The following is a 13,512-nucleotide window of genomic DNA, read 5'->3' on the forward strand; positions in this document are numbered from 1 at the left end:
TGCAGAACGACTACATCCTGTAATCAAATTCCATGGCAAGTTCTAGTCATCAGTATTTTGTACTAGGGTTATGCTACCTGAAATGGGCTAACTCTATGAAAGGAGGGGCAATTAAACCTAATTAGCCACTTCACTGACCCTCGTGTCACACTGGCAATTAAAAAGCATCTTAAAATGTACAAAATTAAGAACAACCTGTGCAAATTAGTTAATTAACTTAATGTTGGAAGAATTAGGATGTCTTCCAATACAGATTACATTTGTATTACGTAATGCCAAAATATGATAGAATCTAAATGTGGTACACACAGGAGATCATTTACGAAATGCACTTGGTGAGCATTGCAAAATGCCTTAGATTTGGACCAGTGTATCCGAATGGGGCATCCAGTGCACTTCAAGGTGTATACCTACAGGGCCGGCGCTGGCACTTTCAGCGCCCCCTGTCTGGAATTTCACACAAGCGCAATCCCGTGTGCCAAGTTGTCTATCCTGATCCCTGCTCAGAGCAGAGACTCAGAGATTAAAGGGGAAGAAACCCATGCAAAAACAAATATATTTTTTCAGAGTGGACAGGATTGCGGAAGTGCCCCAGTTAAGCTGGTAGGAGGCTGTCGCACTTACCGGCATTACCATGTTCCACAGGTGTGTGCCAAAATCTCCTGAGTCACACCGTGTAAAAGTGTAATTGTCACATCAAAGTCCAACTACCTACAACTTTAAAACTAACCTTTTCAATAAAAATAACCTTTTCAGGTATTCTTCTAAAATACTGAGTGTAGCCTTATTTATGGGTATGAGAGTAAGAGGGCATCCAGGCTGTGTTATTTTGTGTAGTTATTTTTAATTTTTTTATATAAAGCTTTTTATTATATTGTTGGAGTTGTCCTGGAAATATGCTTCTCCACTAAAGTGCATTATGTACACGCAAAACGCTTTTCACTGAAAGGATCAGCCGAGATGTGAAGACTGCAAGCTCTGATCTAGTGCAGAATTCATTTATTTTGTTAAGTAGATATAGGTGAGTGCCCATGTGCACAGTGTGGAGTGTCCCTAAAATGCACCCTCTCCACACCACATCCATCTTATTTCAATAATCTCACTTCACAAAATGAGATAACATTTCTGCACTGCTCTTCAAAACCAGTCTCTCCAGTGCACCTAGTCTGTACTTTACTAGGGTTGCTGTCACTCTGCACAATTCCTTCCTTCTACCTATGGAAAATCCTACACCTCTACAAGTGCCGCCATCCTGCTCTATAAACCCATGCACCTTGGTATACTCTAGGAGCCCTTTAACAATTATTTGCTCCCATGTACAAACAAATGTTAAACTTTATTTACTTCGAGTGTGTGACTGTTTTAAACTGAAAGCTCTCTCTTATTGTATACCTTTGTGAAGAGCACCTCAAAGTCATCAATGACAAACTGTCACCACAAGGTTCCACTATTGTATGATATCCTCTACACTGATCAGCTGGTGAATGAAACCTTGCATAGAGCAGGTCATATAGGTTTACATTAATTCCCATTTAATGCCTCCCTATTCTTGGTTTGGGCCAAAAACTAGTAAATTAGCTTCTCATGTTTTAAATACATTGAAAAACATCTATAGCCACATATTGGAAAGATCCATCTCCACTCCTTCAACACGTTAAACATAGAATTTGATAGTTTCTATGGAAATAATACTACTTTAACTCCAAGGAAAAGCAGATAAATTAGATTTTACCTGGGAGCCTTGGTTTACATTTACCTCTTTAACTTCGGCCACATTCACATAATATCCTATGTTCTTTTTACTGTAAATTGAGACTTTGAGTCTGCTATGGACTTCAAAAACTTTAACTTTATCTCTATAGTATAAGCCACTGGGTTTAAAATATATCTTTTTCATTTTTGCTAATCTCTGTACGAGCCACTCTCCTCTCAATTCCCCTTACTTTTTTTTTATCCCTTCCTACCCCCTAACTTAGACTAAAACATTTGTGACAATTGACACATTGACCATGTTTTTTCTGTTTGCACATTCAGTTATTGTTGATGTTTGTTCTTTTCTACTACTGAACCATTTTGTTGTTCTTTTGTATTATTTGTACTTGTCATTTCAAAATAAAAAAGGTAAAAAAAAATTAAAGTGATTTACAATTAAAGTGAGCTTAATACGTAAGCCAATGAATGTAATATTAAGCTTTATATCTGTAATACAAGACTTTAAAGAGTGCAGGTATAATTACAATGAAAGCACATATATCTTCACATATGCATTATTATTATGATCGTTTATTTGTAGGGCGCCACAAGGTTTCCGCAGCGCCGCACATAGTACAAACAGTAGACTATACAGTAGACTATACAGGGTAGAACAGTACAGAACAATAAACACACAGTACCAGTACTTCAGAAACTCTGGGAGGGCAGATACAGTAGAGACGGAGCAGAAGAACAGGTATGGAGACTGGAGGGAAGAGGGCCCTGCTCATTCAAACTTACATCCTAAGGGAGGGTAAACAAAGTCAGGCACAAAAGGGAGCCAGTGAATCAAAGGGGAGAGAGATGAGGGGTCAAGGGAGGATGAGCAGAAGAGATGAGAGGTTAAATGGATGGTTGGTAGGCCTTGAGGAACAGGTGAGTTTTAAGTGCCCGTTTGAAGGAGCACAGATTGGGAGAGAGACGGATGGAGCGAGGGAGGTCGTTCCAGTGAAGGGGGCAGCACGGGAGAAGTCTTGGATTCAAGAGTGGGAAGAGGTGATCAGTGTGGAGGAGAGGCGGCGATCATTGGCTGAGCGCAGGGGGCAGACAGGAGTGTGAATGGAGAGGAGGTTAGAGATATAAGGGGCAGTAGACTGGGAGAGAGCCTTGTAAGTGGTGGTAAGGAGTTTAAAAAGGATTCTGTAGGGGAAGGGGAGCCAGTGTAAGGCGAGACAGAGTGGAGAGGCGGAGGAGGAGCGGCGTGAGAGGAAGATGAGTCTTGCAGCCGCATTGAGTATAGAGCGGAGGGGGGCAAGGTGGTAGTGGGGGAGGCCAGTAAGGAGAAAGTTGCAGTAATCGAGGCGGGAGATGATGAGAGCATGGATTATGGTTTTGGTGGCACCCTGAGAGAGAAAGGGACGGATGCGGGCAATGTTACGGAGTTGGAAGCGACAGGCTTGGGCAAGGGATTGAATGTGGGGGGCAAAAGAGAGAGAGGAGTCAAGAGTAACACCCAGGCAGCGGAGTTGGGTGACAGAGGAGATAGTGGAGTTATTGACAACGATAGAGAGGTCGTGGTGGGATTGGAGTCTGGGCGGAGGAAAGACAATAAGTTCAGTTTTTGAGATGTTAATTTTAAGAAAGCGTGAGGACATCCATGAAGAGATAGCTGAGAGGCAGTCAGTCACACGAGAGAGGAGGGAGGAGGAAAGATCAGGAGAAGAGATGTAGAGCTGAATGTCATCAGCGTAAAGGTGATACTGAAGACCAAACGAGGAGATGAGAGCACCAAGGGAGGAAGTATAGAGCGAGAAGAGTAGAGGGACGAGAACAGAGCCCTGGGGGACTCCTACAGGGAGAGGGGAGGGGGTGGAGGAAGAGCCAGACGTGGATACAGAGAAGGAGCGGTTATCCAGGTATGAGGTGAACCAGGCATGGACAGAACCAGAGAGGCATATATAGTATCCTCTTATTTAACATTTTATGCATAAATTATTGTCACTGCATGTATGAGATAATGTATTGTAAATCTATGTGAATTCACGCATTGTTAAGATTCTTTAAGACAGACATTATAGAGATAAGTGAATGTATGTACATTACTAGGTATGTGGTAGATACAGACTAGATAAAATGATATGTAAGACCACATAGAAATGGAATGAAATAGAGTAGGTATTGATCTTTGTTCACAAATAAGATAAGCAATATATAAACAATATATATCATTTTACTATAAGCTTCAGAAGAGGGACATACAGGCATCATTTAAAGGTGGGCATAGGCCAATTTTTTGGTGTAAGAAACGCATTTCCATACTGTGCATGTGCACCAAAAATACACCAATATATAGATGTTTGTGTATTATAGACTTGCATCCCCTTAGACCTGGAGTAGTGGAATGGGGGCAGGCAAGCTGAGTACAGTAAGGGCGAATTCACATAAGGGCAACATAATTAAACATTTGTGCATCTCTTCTTAAGAGGCCTCTAACAGGTACTGGGGTGTTGGTGCAAAGATAGGTGATGGTGATGACAGCCATCAACAGCACCAGCTAATATGATTGGCTGCATATATTTACCTTTCCAGTTGATAGTATTAATGTTATTTCAAATGCAATCATATGAGCAAAGAACCAGGTATCAAGTAGGCACATCTTAGTGTCATATTCTGGTACAATATTCTAATCTTCTACTCTATCTTTCAACTCATTATATTGTCAAAGTATTCCAGTACTGCAGTATCCTCCTTCCACAATGCTCTTACCTGTGGAACTGCTCAGTGATAGTGTGTTCTTCTATCAGACGAGTAGATGGGCGGCTCATCGCTAGAATCTCATCTGTAATCCTAAAAGCACAAAAGTTTGAAGTAGCTTTGGTAATGTGTTTGGCAAGTGCAGAGGATAATATATATATATATATAGATATATATATATATAGATAGATACAACTGAAGGATGGCGCACTGGTGAGGTTTAGCAAAATAAGGCTAATCAAGTGGGAACAATTGAAATGAGCAAGAGGATCAAATCTAGGTCTCTGGGTTGGTGTCCAACACTCTATAAAATGAATACAGTTCTTAAATCCAAATGCTAGACAGGATGGATAACCATAACAGACTCTGGTGTATAGAGAATTAACTCTAATGTCACAGTATGCATATGCAATAAATGTTCAAACAGAGCTGGCTGAACCAGTACAACACAGCCCACAACGTATTCCAATAATATGACAGCTGAGGGAAGGAGATAGGTGTGCAGAATAATACAGTTCACCAGATAACAGTGTAATAGGTGGAAGCTTACCAAAAGGTAATGCAAAATCAGCTTATCTGTATAAGGTCTCCAAGAGGGAATCTCAGCTTCGTCTCGTGTGTCAGGAAACGGTAAACCAGCGAGTGCAGTACGCAGTACTTCTTAGTCTCGGGCAGCCGTCCCCATACAAACACCGCAATCAAACTCCAATCAACCGAAATAGTGAGGATAAAGGAGCCATATAGTGTAGTAATTTATGTACACAGGATTTTTTAACAATGGTTACAAATGCTAACTCACATTGTGCAAAAACATAATAAGCTTATCTGTATAGAGCAGTAGGTCAGCTTGTACCAGTATGGATCCCTGGAGGGTTCTGTAGGTATTGCCGGTGATCTCCGCACAGAAGTATCAAGGTATATACACTAAGTGTCCAGTATGGTAGAGTGGCCTATGTCAATGTATACAGAAGATTATTGGGCCTCAACGCGTTTCATCTCAAATGGACTTCTTCAGGAGGATATATGAAGTGCCCATGTACAGGGCTTGTTTTTTTTTTATACTGTATGCGGTGGTCATTTTGCGCATGCGCAGTGCGCAGAGGTTCTCGCGCATGCGCAGTGCACAGCTGCTACCGCGCATGCGCGGAACACCCGCGATCGCGCGGGTGTAATAAACTAAGGGCTAAGGTGATATTCACTCTATATACGTAGAGCAAGGACCCAGGGCGCTAGTGGGACATATCAGATACCATATCTGAAGTTCAAAGGGACTCCTATAGATAACATTAAAACGAGTGCAGTGGCCATCTTAGATCAGGGCACTCAATATAGATCACTGATGGATGGAGTCTGTAGTGGCCATCTTTGACAAGGGAATGTGGATAGATAGTACATAATAATACAAAATAACATAGTGATATACAATAAATGCATAATAAGGACATAAATAAAAGACTATGACAACAGTGAATTATAAAAGTATATAAAAATGTATACAGAGCAAATAAAACACACACTATCTTAAGTAGATGGTGTTAATTAAAACAGAGATATGAAACTAAGCAATAAAATAGACATATGCTAAAAAGTAAATAAAAGATGCATACAGAATAGTGTGATGCCATCTTATGCAACCTGGGATACCACACTTATGTGGTCATTATCACCAGGTAAAACAATATCTATAGAATCCACAAGATAAAACCAGTAAAACATGATACTATAAAAAAGGAGCAATTTCATATCCTTCATTAAGACCAGAGGGGGTAAGGGTATTCAACTGAAAGATCCAAAACATCTCCCTTTTTGAGAGCTTAGGCTGGATATCACCTCCTCGGCATCCTAAGCGTACATTCTCTATCCCCTTGAAGGTGAGATGACTTGGATCTGAATTGTGTTTTTTATTAAAATGTCTAGAGACAGAATGCGATTCAATCTTATTTTTAATGTTTCTGACATGTTCTTGAATTCTTAGTTTCAATGGTCTTTTCGTTTTACCTATGTATTTAAGACCACAGGAGCATTCTAATAGATATATGACAGAGGATGTTTGGCAGTTCATGAATTCATTTATGTTGAACTTTAAGCTGTTATCATGATTGTAGAAAACTTTCTTTTCTGAGCTCGCAAACTTGCAGATATTACAGTGATTACACTTGTTGAAACCCTTCACCGCTAGAAATGTGTTTGAAATGTTGGTATGAGTCTCAGGTAGCATGCTAGGTGCAAGGGCATCTTTCAAGTTCCTATTTTTGCGGAAGATGATGTCAGGTCTTGTAGGGAGAATGGTGGTTAAAATAGGGTCCATACGCAGAATCTCCCAGTGTTTGGAGATGGTTGACCTTATTCTATTTTCACATGCGTTATAATTAGTAATGAAGGGTATGCGTTCCTTTTGATTATCTCTAACTTTGTATTGTAATAAATCTGTTCTGTTGACCCCTTCAATTTTCGTAAGGGCTTCTGAGATAAGTGTGTCTGGGTAGCCTCTTTCCTGGAAGCGTCGTGCATACATGTGTAGTTGTTCCCTACATTGTGAGTCGTTACTGCAATTTCTTTTTATCCTATGGAATTGGGAGTATGGGATGTTGGATTTCCATTTCCTTACATGGCCGCTCTTAAAGTGGAGATAGCTGTTGGTATCTACCGTTTTAACAAAATTTCTTGTTTCAACCTTATTATTAGTTCCTGTAAGGACCAGATCTAGAAATTCAATGCTGGTAGTATTTTGTTTGGCCGTGAATTTTAGATTGTAATTGTTGGTACCAATGTATGTGAGGAATGAGTTGATGGATTCCTCATCACCTTCCCAAACCATAAGGATATCATCTATATATCTCTTGTAGACCTTAATGCAGTGAGAAAAGGGGTTGGGCTTATAGATGTACTCGTGTTCCCAGCTTCCCATCAATAAGTTGGCGAAGCTGGGCGCAAAAATCGTGCCCATAGCAGTGCCACAGATCTTGAGGTAAAAAGTTTCTAAAAACCCTGACCTCTCCTTAGAACATAAAGACTTTCTGTCTGAACTGATGCGGTTCATTCTTACTCATAATTATTTTAAATTTTTAGAAACTTTTTACCTCCAGATCTGTGGCACTGCTATGGGCACGATGTTTTGGATCTTTCAGTTGAATACCCTTACCCCCTCTGGTCTTAATGAAGGATATGAAATTGCTCCTTTTTTATAGTATCATGTTTTACTGGTTTTATCTTGTGGATTCTATAGATATTGTTTTACCTGGTGATAATGACCACATAAGTGTGGTATCCCAGGTTGCATAAGATGGCATCTCACTATTCTGTATGCATCTTTTATTTACTTTTTAGCATATGTCTATTTTATTGCTTAGTTTCATATCTCTGTTTTAATTAACACCATCTACTTAAGGTAGTGTGTGTTTTATTTGCTCTGTATACATTTTTATATACTTTTATAATTCACTGTTGTCATAGCCTTTTATTTATGACCTTATTATGCATTTATTGTATATCACTATGTTATTTTGTATTATTATGTACTATCTATCCACATTCCCTTGTCAAAGATGGCCACTACAGACTCCATCCATCAGTGATCTATATTGAGTGCCCTGATCTAAGATGGCCACTGCACTCGTTTTAATGTTATCTATAGGAGTCCCTTTGAACTTCAGATATGGTATCTGATATGTCCCACTAGCGCCCTGGGTCCTTGCTCTACGTATATAGAGTGAATATCACCTTAGCCCTTAGTTTATTACACCCGCGCGATCGCGGGTGTTCCGCGCATGCGCAGTAGCGGCTGTGCACTGCGCATGCGCGAGAACCTCTGCGCACTGCACATGCGCAAAATGGCCACCGTATACAGTATAAAAACAAGCCCTGTACATGGGCACTTCATATATCCTCCTGAAGAAGTCCATTTGAGATGAAACGCGTTGAGGCCCAATAATCTTCTGTATACATTGACATAGGCCACTCTACCATCCTGGACACTTAGTGTATATACCTTGATACTTCTGTGCGGAGATCACCGGCAATACCTACAGAACCCTCTAGGGATCCATACTGGTACAAGCTGACCTACTGCTCTATACAGATAAGCTTATTATGTTTTTGCACAATGTGAGTTAGCATTTGTAACCATTGTTAATAAATCCTGTGTACATAAATTACTACACTATATGGCTCCTTTATCCTCACTATTTCGGTTGATTGGAGTTTGATTGCGGTGTTTGTATGGGGACGGCTGCCCGAGACTAAGAAGTACTGCGTACTGCACTCGCTGGTTTACCGGTTCCTGACACACGAGACGAAGCTGAGATTCCCTCTTGGAGACCTTATACAGATAAGCTGATTTTGCATTACCTTTTGGTACGCTTCCACCTATTACACTGTTATCTGGTGAACTGTATTATTCTGCACACCTATCTCCTTCCCGCAGCTGTCATATTATTGGAATACGTTGTGGGCTGTGTTGTACTGGTTCAGCCAGCTCTGTTTGAACATTTATTGCATATGCATACTGTGACATTAGAGTTAATTCTCTATACACCAGAGTCTGTTATGGTTATCCATCCTGTCTAGCATTTGGATTTAAGAACTGTATTCATTTTATAGAGTGTTGGACACCAACCCAGAGACCTAGATTTGATCCTCTTGCTCATTTCAATTGTTCCCACTTGTTTAGCCTTATTTTGCTAAACCTCACCAGTGCGCCATCCTTCAGTTGTACCTATCTATCTTATTCCCAGCCCTAGCAGCCAGAGTTTTGTAGGAAGGCAGCCTCCATACGTGGAAGAGGTGGTTATGTGGGTATAAACCTATCAATCTATACAATACTGTTTTGAACGCCAGTGTTTACATTTTGCATACATATATATATATATATATATATATATATATATATATATATATATATATATATATATATATATATATATATACATATATATATACACATACATACACATACATATATATATATATACACATACAAGTTAACCCGTGCATGATACTCATGCATTCTAGTCAAATCAAGCTACTTAAGGTCTTAAAAAGGTTCTTGTCATGCATTTGGACCTAGCCCAGGCCTCCTCAGGGGAAGAGCGTTACTTCCCGATGCAAGCGGCCTTTTTAATGTGTGTTCATGAGGTAAAATTACCTCACGAAAATGAGTTTGAGCCCTACCAAATTTCAGCCCTTTTTGAATTTTTTTTCCCACACACACTAAGAATTTAGTAGGTCAGTGTATAACTCTGCCCAGCAGGTGGCGCTGCAACTTGGTTTTTTTTTTCCACACACAGACGCCACTAAGCATTTATATATTAGATATATATATATATATATATATATATATATATATATATATATATACACACACATATATACACATATATACAGGTATTGCTGTCTTCACATCTACCTTTGAAATACCTGGATGACCTGAGGTTGTTTCCATGAAGTCCAGATACAGATTAGCTGTTTTCCTTATTTCTTCTGGTACGCTGCCACAAAGTGCTTTATATTGAACTGTCACTGGTGTTTTTACTTTACTACTCTATATTTGTTTTTGGTTTTTGTCTGTATATTGGCATATGGTTGAAGGCAATGGAAGCTGTATGGCATTGATCTACCCAGCATCATATGATGAGCTTTAAAATTCTTCATATTTGGTACGTATGTCACAATATTGGTGATTTTGGAATATTTTCCAGAGAACATTGCACTACTTTGGGCAGCACGGTGGCTAAGTGGTTAGCACTTCTGCCTTACTGCACTGGGGTCATGAGTTCAATTCCCAACCATGGCCTTATCTTAGAGGAGTTTGTATGTTCTCCCCATATTTGTGTGGATGTCCTCCGGTGTCCTCCCACACTCCAAAAACATACTGGTAGGTTAAGTGGCTGCTAACAAATTGACCCTAGTCTGTGTGTATGTTAGGGAATTTAGACTGTAAGCCCCAATGGGGCAGGGACTGATGTGAGTGAGTTCTCTGTACAGCGCTGCGAAATTAATGGCACTATATAAATAAATGGTAAGAATAATACCTGGCTCCAGTATTCCTTCTATTTTATTGTATTAGATGATCCTCTGACCAGAGTACCATCTGGAATCTTGGAGGAAGGCTGCCACCTCTTATGGAGGAAGTACATATGATTTTGGACAAAATAGTTATTTTCTCACAATTCTGATTTGAGCGCAACTGTTTATTACATACATACATATATATATATATATATATATATATATATATATATATATATGTGTATATATATATATATATATATATATATATATATATATATATATATATATATATATAGATAGAGAGAGAGAGAGAGAGATAGAGAGAGGGAGAGAGGGAGAGATATCAATATAGATATATATCAATATATATATATGTATATATGTGTATATATATATATATATATATATATATATACATACATGTGTATATATGATAGATATACATATATACACATATATATATATATATATATACACATACACATGTATTACATGTATACACATATATATATACATACACATATACATGTATGTATGTATGTATGCATATATATATATATATATATATATATATATATATATTGTAACAAAAAAACAGGCAGGGCGCCTCAATGTGTATTACCAAATATATAAAAAAAGATAGAGGTAATATACTGTGTACCGTGAGGTATAGTTAGGTCGTCTATTCAGGGATGGGAGATCCTCCTCATAAGCTGTTCCTCCCAATGATTCAAGTAACGGACAATGCAGAAAAAAGAGTAACATAGAGTAGTACTGTCAAGCTATAAATCACACCACTTGTGAACACATGTACCACCCAGGGTCGGACTGGCCCGCCGGTGGACCGGACTATCCACCGGTAGGCCCCGACCCTGAATCGCTCCCCTCTTCATTGGTGGGGGGAGCTAGAAACTTTAATAGTAAAAAAAAACCAAAAAAAAAACCTCACGTGACCGCAGCGCCGGCTCCATTCGCACTGAATGCCGGGCGTGACGTCATCACACCCGACGTTCAGTGAGGAGCGCCGGTAAGACAGAGGAGAAGAAAAGGAAGAAGCAGATAGAAAAGGTAAGTGATAGGGGAGCATGGAACAGAAATAGGAGTATGGAACAGAGAAGGGGGAACATGGAACAGAGAAGGGGGAGCATGGAACAGAAATAGGAGTATGGAACAGAGAAGGGGGAGCATGGAACAGAAATAGGAGTATGGAACAGAGAAGGGGGAACATGGAACAGAGAAGGGGGAACATGGAACAGAAATAGGAGTATGGAACAGAGAAGGGGGAACATGGAACCGAGAAAGGGGAACATGGAACAGAAATAGGAGTATGGAACAGAGAAGGGGGAACATGGAACAGAGAAGGAGGAACATGGAACAGAGAAGGGGGAACATGGATCAGAAATAGGAGTATGGAACAGAGAAGGGGGAACATGGAACAGAGAAGGGGGAGCATGGCAGAGTGAAGGGGGAGCATGGCAGAGTGAAGGGGGAGCACAGACAGTATGGCAGTGTGTGAAGGGGAGCCAGGAGAAGGGGGGAGCAAAAGCAGCATGGAGGGTGCAGTGTGATTATAAGGAGGCACATCATGGTGATGAAGGGGCACAGTAATGTGTGTGTGATGGCACAACGGGCTTGTGGCAATGTAATGTGTGTGTGGTAGGTGGTGGCTAAATAATGGGTGCTATTTTCTTTGTAGGGTGAAGATGGGGCAATTTAATTTTATAGTGGGGACTATTAATTTAAGATGGGGTGGTTTGGGTGCTATTAATTGAATGTGGGGCTGAGTTTGAGGAGCATGAGGTCTATTTATTAAATGTGAATATGAATTATTTAATGGCAGTGACGGTTGCAGGAAATAGGTATATTTATTATATGTCAATGTGATTAATTTATTGCAGGGGCTGTCTGTTGGGAGGGAAATAGGTTTATTAAATGGGAATACTATTACTTTTATGTTGTGGCTGGAGAAAGTCCTAAGTATTAAATGTGGGTCCTATTGATTTAACGCCGGGGCTGGTTGGAATTTTCTAAATGTACCCATTATTTTTTCCAAATAGGACCCCTCAACATTCCAGGATCCAGACAAGCCGCAGCTAAAGAAACCAGCAGCCACAGGTGGTGACAAGAACAGGTAGGACAGTCTGTCAAATGTTCTGAGTCTAGTGCAGGCTTGGCTAACCTGTGGCACTCCAGGTTTTGTGAAACTACAAGTCCCAGCATACCCTTCCAGCAATAGGCTGCTATATATTGGTAAAGCATGCTGAGGCTTGTAGTTTCACAACACCTGGAGTGCCACAGGTTAGTCAAGCCTGGTCTAGTGGGATAATCCTGATTTTTGGTGACTGTTCTGCCCAATCAAAGGTGCAGATCAAGACTGTACTCTTTATACACACTGCATTCTTTATATACTACACTATTGTGCTAGCTGTCCTTTGTGGGCTGACCACTCCCCCTCTAGTGTCTGGTCTCGCCTCTTTGATGGTTGGCCACACCCACTCTGGTGGGCCCCTAGCGTTGCTGTCCCCTGGTGGGCCCTTCATGCCCCAGTCCGACACTGGTACCACCTATTAATCCTCTTCACCATGAGAGGAAGCACATAATCCCAGAGTGGAGGTGAATAACCTGTATAAAACACCCACATAGACCACTCATATAAAGAAGTATAAACTGCGTACCAGATAGTCTCTAGGTAACAGCATGAAGTGATTTCTTGAATAATCAGATGTATATGATGTCATTTCTGCCGCCAATGAATGAGGTTGGGATGGATATCATATACATCTGATTATTCAAGAAATCACTTCATGCTGTTACCTAGAGACTATCTGGTACGCAGTTTATACTTCTTTATATGAGTGGTCTATGTGAGTGTTCTATACAGGTTATTCACCTCCACTCTGGGATTATGTGCTTCCTCTCACGGTGAAGAGGATTAATAGGTGGTACATGTGTTCACAAGTGGTGTGATTTATAGCTTGACAGTACTACTCTATGTTACTCTTTTTTCTGCATTGTCCGTTACTTGAATCATTGGGAGGAACAGCTTATGGGGAGGAT

General features: G+C 40.1%; 1 protein-coding gene across 1 annotated transcript in view; it reads right to left on the reverse strand.

Moving 5' to 3' along the window:
* Nucleotides 1–13,512, reverse strand: part of LOC142150751 (protein tyrosine phosphatase domain-containing protein 1-like) — a 51,528-nt gene that overhangs the window by 11,918 nt on the left and 26,098 nt on the right. Inside the window, exon 4 of the mRNA XM_075205946.1 lies at nucleotides 4,459–4,539. Coding sequence (XP_075062047.1) covers nucleotides 4,459–4,539 — 81 coding nt within the window. The remainder of the gene's footprint in view (nucleotides 1–4,458; nucleotides 4,540–13,512) is intronic.

The sequence above is a fragment of the Mixophyes fleayi genome, chromosome 4 (assembly GCF_038048845.1).
Source record: "Mixophyes fleayi isolate aMixFle1 chromosome 4, aMixFle1.hap1, whole genome shotgun sequence".
Lineage (NCBI taxonomy): Eukaryota > Metazoa > Chordata > Amphibia > Anura > Limnodynastidae > Mixophyes > Mixophyes fleayi.